Source organism: Hydractinia symbiolongicarpus, chromosome 6 (assembly GCF_029227915.1).
Source record: "Hydractinia symbiolongicarpus strain clone_291-10 chromosome 6, HSymV2.1, whole genome shotgun sequence".
Classification (NCBI taxonomy): Eukaryota; Metazoa; Cnidaria; class Hydrozoa; order Anthoathecata; family Hydractiniidae; genus Hydractinia; species Hydractinia symbiolongicarpus.
The window spans coordinates 7619964-7627791 of NC_079880.1; the positions used below are offsets into that span (position 1 = coordinate 7619964).

Genomic DNA, 7828 nt, shown 5'->3' on the forward strand with positions numbered 1-7828 from the left:
CAATCATGTCAAAGTAAGACGAATGTTATTTCTTGGAGTCCAATTGGCTCACTTTTCACATTTATAAGGTCAAAGTCCAAAATCGGTTTAAATAAGTCCCACATTCAATTGTTTCACTGTTAATAAGCATAAGTCTTCACCTTACGGAAGATGGCAGACGTGTTTAGCACAACTCTTAATGAATTATTGTTAAATGATATCAACTCATCTTTACCGGTTAAACTAAATCATGATGTTTCAATCAGAAGTGTCACGACAGAAGAGGAATGTAACGATGAAAAGTGTTCTAAATTAGAGACTTTCATCGACGAGAGATATGATGAAATTGTGAAGTCAAAGTCCAGAACTGTTTTGTGTACGGAAATAAAACGTATTGTGCTAGATGAAATGGATTCGTTAAAATCAAAGGTTTTGAAGGATGTGGCCTCAGAAACAAACCTAAATACCACTATACGCAACTTGGAAAAAGAGATAATATTTTTAAAAGAAGAGATGAGTTTTAAAAATACATGTATTGAAACTTTACTAGCGAAGAAATCACTGATGCATAAAAACCGATATATTTCTTCTTGTAAGTCTCTTTTTAATCGAACAAATTGCAGTGAATTTCCCGATTGCGTACCATTAAACGCTCCACCATCACTTTCAGAGGTTGTGGATGAACATGGCGATTATGAACACATTAACGAAACACCTGAGAAGGAGACAAACGATCATTTAAAGCATCAACTTGAGGAGATCAGAAAAAAGAAACGATTAGAGTATATAAAATATATGAAATTGAATGGTCTCATTCAAAATAGTAATGAAGAGAAATTAGCAGATGTGAGAAATGAGTTAAATTATAAATACAGAGAATACAAATCAACAGTTAAAACGTCATTGAAATACAGATTAGAAAAAATGGCAAACTACCATAATTATATGACAAAATATGATGGAAAAAGCTCGCTTCAAAAAAGCAACGTTAGTGAAGATTATCCATCAAAAACCAAGACCATAACAAAAAGACCGAAAATACAGTACACTTGTATTATAGGTGATAGTATTTTGAAAGACGTAAAAGCACCTAAAATTGAAAGCAAATTAACAAACAGTCATAAAGTACTAATGGAATGTCACAAAGGCACAACTACAGCACGGATAAAGCAACATGTTAAAACATCACTTGAGAAGAAACCTGATCGAGTGATTATTCATGTAGGAACAAATGACTTAAATACGGAAGCTACAGAACAACAGATTGCTCAGTCGATAGTAGACCTAGCTTCATTTGCCAACACTAATAGTACAAGCGTTGCAATTTCTAACATTACACATCGTGAAGATAAATGGCTGAAAAAAGCTAATAAGGTGAACAGTTTAATGAAACAGATGTGTTCAGAAAGAAATATTTGCTATATCGTCAACAACAACATCAACAAAATTCATCTTAATGGTAGCAACTAACATCTGAACAAAAATGGTACTAAATTATTAACAAAAAATCTAGCTGAAGTTATAAACAAATATTGATATCCTTCGAGCAACATTGAGTTGATGGCCCCTGAGCAACCAGATTTGGAGAATAATATTGATAAAATGCATCGTTTACGTCGAGACCAACCAAAAAATGTTTTTATTGGTTATATAAACATCAACTCAATTCGTAATAAGTTTGAGAGTTTCAAGTGTGTTATGGGTGATCTCTTTGACGTCATAACAGTTGCAGAAACAAAGCTGGATAGTTCATTTCCTTCAAGTCAATTTGTAATGGATGGTTACTCGAATCCATATCGTTTAGACATCAGCGCGAATAGAGGTGGATTGTTAACTTTTGTTAAGAGTGACATCCCATCACGTCGTCTTGAGCAGTTTATCTTAAACCCTAATATTCAAGTTACAATTGTTGAATTAAGACTACGAAAACAAAAATGGTTAGTATGCAGTATTTATAGACCACCAAGTCAAAACTCCAAATATTTTTTGTCTCAACTTTCAGAAGCTCTAGATTTCTATAATTATGATAATATCTTGATAAATGGTGATTTCAACCTAGATCCAGCTGATACTGATTTAGGGGAGTTTTTACTAACTCACTCCCTTTATAATCACATGAAGGAGAAAACTTGTTGGAAGTCCTCTTCAGGATCTTGCATTGATTTGATTCCTTCCAACAGGAAACACTCTCTCATGCATACAGGAGCGGCTGTAACTGGGTTGAGTGATTATCATTCCTTAGTTTATACAATGCTTAAAACACAATATGTCAAACTACCACCACTTAAAATTAGTTACCGGTGCAATAAGAATTTTGATGAAACTTATTTTTTAGAGGATATTTCTCGGTCTATGACCAATATCTCAAATTATGATGATTTTCATAGTATATTTACATCTTTATTAGATAGGCATGCTCCATTGAAAACCACGTTTCTCAGGGCAAATAATAGGCCCCATGTCTCTAAAACTCTCAGAAAAGCGATCATGAAACGTTCGCGTCTTAAAAGGGTAGCTAACACTTCCGGGAAAGACGATGATGTGAGAGCATTTAAAAAACAAAGAAACTTGGTGGTCAATATAAATAGGCAGGACAAGAAAACTTTCTTTTCCAACTTTGCCCGAAGTAATATGAGTAAAGGTTTTTGGAAATCGGTAAAACCTTTGTTTAATGAAAAAGCCAAATATGGTAAAGAAAGAATTACTCTTGTTGACAAAGACATATTATATAATAATGATAGTGATATTGCAAACATATTTAATGAATATTTTAATAAAATTACTGACAACCTTAACATGCCACACATTCCTCAAGCTCTTTCATCCGAGTGTGATGCTGTTCTTGCTGCAGTTGAGAATTATGCGTCTCACCCTAGTGTCCTCTTCATTAAATCGAAGAAACAGACACATACTTTTGAGTTGTCTCCAATTTGTGAGGATGTCATGTTTAAGGAAATTCTTGCGTTAGATGATAGCAAGAAAGTCAGTGGTTCGATTCCAACGAAGATGCTTAAATTAGCTGCTAGATATTGTGTTCCAGTACTTACAAAATGTTTTAACAGTTCTATTATTGACAGTTCTGTTTTTCCTAGTCTTTATATAATAAGGGTAGCTCCACAGACAAGGTAAATTATAGACCTGTCAGGTTGTTACCAACTGTTTCCAAAGTATTTGAGAGAATTTTAGCCAAACAACTGTTACCATTCTTCAACACCTTTTTGTCTAAATATCTTTGTGGATTTCGAAAGAGTTACAGCTGTCAGTATGCTATTTTAAATATGCTTCAAAAGTGGCAAGAATGTCTCTCAAAATCTAAAAAAGTCGGTGCAATTTTGATGGATTTATCCAAAGCGTTTGATTGTCTCCCTTTTGGTCTTTTAATTGCAAAACTGGAGGCATATGGCGTTGGATATAATACATTAAAAATTGTACTGAGCTATCTATCAAACAGGAAACATCGAGTGAGGTTAGGCTCCTCGGTTAGTGAGTGGTTAGAAACTTTGTTAGGAGTTCCTCAAGGCTCTGTCCTAGGACCGATATTATTCAATGTGTTTATTAATAATTTGTTGTTCCTGTTATTAGAGGGTGATATCTGCAACTTTGCCGACGACAACACCATTTTTAGTTGTAAGAGTAGCATTACTGCTGTTCTAGAAAGTTTGCACTCTGACATAGTCAAAGTGGTAAACTGGTTCAACTCAAATGGTATGGTTGCAAATCCAAGCAAGTTTCAGATGATAATTCTGGGAGCTGATGTTGGCAATATCAGCATTCAGATTGGCTCATCTTCTATTGCTCCATCCAAACAATTTAAGTTACTAGGTATTACTCTGGATGAAAAACTTTCATTTTACCCTCACGTAAAAGGGATGTGCAAAAGTGCTTCCTCAAAGACAAAAGCACTCCTGAGGATACGAAATTTTCTCAAACAGGATCAGATTGATTTATTATTTAACTCATTTATTTTACCTTGTTTCAATTATTGCCCCATTGTATGGATGTTCTGCAGCAAACAGGCACACAATCTCATTTCGGCAACCCATAAAAGAACGTTGTGTGCAAAAACTGGTCTGGTGCAGAAAACCTATACAGAAATACTGGAAATATCTAGTATGATGCCTATCCATGATAGAAATCTGAAAAGCCTTGTAACTGAAGTTTATAAGTGTCTTCATGGATTGAACCCTGAACTAATGTGGGATATTTTTCGAAAGAAGGAGATTACTTACAGTCTTAGGCGTGGTACTGTACTGGTCATTCCACCTTCTAAAAGCAGTATCGGGCAGAATTCTTTTCAATTTCGCGCTAGCCTAGCCTGGAATTACCTACCTGCGTGTGTCAAAAATGTGACAGATCTAAAAGAATTCAAATCTGTTATCAGGCACGTTGAAATATACTGCCAATGTAAACTCTGTGCTGCTCATTCGGGGATCAATATACACTTAGTATTTACATGTTTTAATTTGATAGTTGGTGTAAATTAGTACTTTGTAACTATACTGGATCCAACTTTAAATAAAGAAATAAATAAAAAAAAAAAAAAAAAAAAAAGGCGATGTAACCTAGTAGTATCAGAAAAATATCGCTAAAGACATGTTGGTACGAATATGTTACGCAACCGTTGTAACTCAAACGGACTGATACCGTTAGAAACTCAATGAAAGGTGCTTTTTGAAACTGTTTCTATTTCTTCAGCGCGCGCTTACGGCTAGAATTGGTCCCACAGTAAAAAATAGGTTATTTATCTACATTTTTAAATGAAGCGCTACCACAGCGCTCAGTGTAATCGCTAAGTTCTAGCAATCATGTCAAAGTAAGACGAATGTTATTTCTTGTAGTCCAATTGGCTCATTTTTCACATTTATAAGGTCAAAGTCCAACATCGGTTCAATTAAGTCCCACAGTCAATCGGTTCACTGTTAAAGGGCGATGCAACCTAGTAATACAAGAAAAACATGGCTAAATAGATGTTGGTACGAATATGTTACGCAACTGTCGTACCTAAAACGGACTGATACCGTTAGAAAGTCAATGAAATGTAGTTTTTGAAACTGTCTCGATTTCTTCAGTGCGCGTTAACGGCTACGATTGGACCCACAGTGCAAAAAGACTTATTTATCTAAATGCTTAAATAAAGCGCTACCACAGCGCCAAGTGTAATCGCTAAGTTCTAGCAATCATGTCAAAGTAAGACAAATGTTGTTTCTTGAAGTCCAATTGGCTCATTATTCACATTCATAAGGTCAAAGTTTAACATCGGTTCAATTAAGTCCCACAGTCAATCGTTTCACTGTTAAAGGGCGATGCAACCTAGTAATATCAGAAAAACATCGCTAAATAGATGTTGGTACGAATACGTTACGCAACCGTTGTAACTCAAAGGGACTGATACCGTTAGAAAGTCAATGAAATGTAGTTTTTGAAACTGTCTCTACTTCTTCAGCGCGCGCTAACGGCTAGGAATGGTCCCACAGTAAAAAATAGCTTATTTGTCTACATTTTTAAATGAAGCGCTACCACAGCGCCCAGTGTAATCGCTAAGTTCTAGCAATCATGTCAAATTAAGACGAATGTTATTTCTTGGAGTCCAATTGTCTCATTTATCACATTTATAAGGCCAAAGTCCAAAATCAGTTCAAATAAGTCCCACAGTCAATCGTTTCAGTTTTAAAAGCGATGCAACCTATTAGTATCAGAAAAATATCGCTAAATACATGTTGGTACGAATATGTGATGCAACCGTTGTACCACAAACGGACGGATACTGCGAGAAACTCAATGAAATGTAGTTTTTGAAACTGTCTCTATCTCTTCAGCACGCGCTAACGGCTAAGATTGGTCCCACAGTAACGAATGACTTATTTATCTAAACTTTAAAATAAAGCGCAAACACAGCGCCCAGTGTAATCGCTAAGTTCTATCAATCATGTCAAATTAAGACGAATGTTATTTCTTGGAGTCCAATTGTCTCATTTATCACATTTATAAGGCCAAAGTCCAAAATCAGTTCAAATAAGTCCCACAGTCAATCGTTTCAGTTTTAAAAGCGATGCAACCTAGTAGTATCAGAAAAATATCGCTAAATACATGTTGGTAAGAATATGTTACGCAAGTGTTGTACCTCAAACGGACTGATACCGTCGGAAAGTCAATGAAATATAGTTTTTGAAACTGTCTCTATTTCCTCAGCGCGCGATAACGGCTAGGATTGGTCCCACAGTAAAAAATGACTAATTAATCTACATTTTCAAATAAAGTGGTACCACAGCGCCCATTGTAATCGCTAAGTTCTAGCAATCATGTCAAATTAAGACGAATGTTATTTCTTGGAGTCCAATCGGCTCATTTTTCACATTTATAAGGTCAAAGTCCAAAATCAGTTCAAATAAGTCCCACAGTCAATCGTTTTAATGCTGAAAGCGATGCAATCTAGTAATATCTGAAACATACCGCTAAATGCATGTTGGTACGAATATGTGACGCAACCGTTGTACCTCAAACGGACTGATACCGTTAAAAAGTCAATGAAATGCAGTTTTTGAAACAGTGTCTATGTCTTCAGCGTAAGCTAACGGCTAGGAATGGTCCCACAGTAAAAAATAGCTTATTTGTCTACATTTTCAAATAAAGTGCTACCACAGCGCCCATTGTAATCGTTGAGTTCAAGCAAATATGTCAAGTTAAGAAGAATGTTATTTCTTGGAGTCCAAATGTCTCATGTCAAAGTCTAAAATCAGTTCAATTAAGACCCACAGTCAATCGTTTCACTGTTAAAAATGATGCAACCTAGTAACATCGGAAAATTATCGCTAAATACATGTTGGTACGAATATGTGACTTAACCGTTGTAACTCAAACGGATTGATACCGCTAGAAAGCCCATGAAATGCACTTTTTGAAAATGTTTCTATTTCTTTAGCGCGCGCTAACGGCCAGGATTGGTCCCACAGTAAGAAATGACTTATTTATCAGAATTTTTAAATAAAGCGCTACCACAGCGCCAAGTGTAATCGCAGAGTTCCAGCAATAATGTGAAATTAAGAAGAATGTTGTTTCTTGGAATTCAATTGTCTCATTTATCACATTTATAAGGTCAAAGTCTAAAATCACTTCAATTAAGTCCCACAATCAATCGTTTCACTGTTAAAAGCGATGCAACCTAATAATATCAGAAAAACATCGCTAAATACATGTTGGTACGAATATGTGATGCAACCGTTGTACCACAAACGGACGGATACTGCTAGAAACTCAGTGAAATGTAGTTTTTGAAACTGTCTCTATCTCTTCAGCGCGCGCTAACGGCTAACATTGGTCCCACAGTAACGAATGACTTATTTATCAAAACTTTAAAATAAAGCGCAAACACAGCGGCCAGTGTAATCACTGAGTTCCAGCAATCATGTCTAACTAAGAGGAATTTTACTTCTTGGAGTCCAATTGTCTCATTTATCACATTTATGAGGCCAAAGTCCAAAATCAGTTCAAATAAGTCCCACAGTCAATCGTTTCAGTTTTAAAAGCGATGCAACCTAGTAATATCAGAAAAATATCGCTAAATACATGTTGGTACGAATATGTTACGCAAGTGTTGTACCTCAAACGGACTGATACCGTCGGAAAGTCAATGAAATATAGTTTTTGAAACTGTCTCTATTTCCTCAGCGCGCGATAACGGCTAGGATTGGTCCCACAGTAAAAAATGACTAATTAATCTACATTTTCAAATAAAGTGGTACCACAGCGCCCATTGTAATCGTTGAGTTCAAGCAAATATGTCAAATTAAAAAGAATGTTATTTCTTGGAGTCCAAATGTCTCATGTCAAAGTCTAAAATCAGTTCAATTAT

General features: G+C 35.6%; 1 protein-coding gene across 1 annotated transcript; it reads left to right on the forward strand.

Moving 5' to 3' along the window:
* The first annotated feature begins 1539 nt into the window (after positions 1 to 1539).
* Positions 1540 to 4463, forward strand: LOC130647425 (uncharacterized). Its single transcript, XM_057453277.1, has 2 exons — positions 1540 to 3018; positions 3072 to 4463. The coding sequence occupies exons 1-2, from the start codon at positions 1540 to 1542 to the stop codon at positions 4461 to 4463; spliced, it is 2871 nt and encodes a 956-aa protein (XP_057309260.1).
* The last annotated feature ends 3365 nt before the right edge of the window (positions 4464 to 7828 follow it).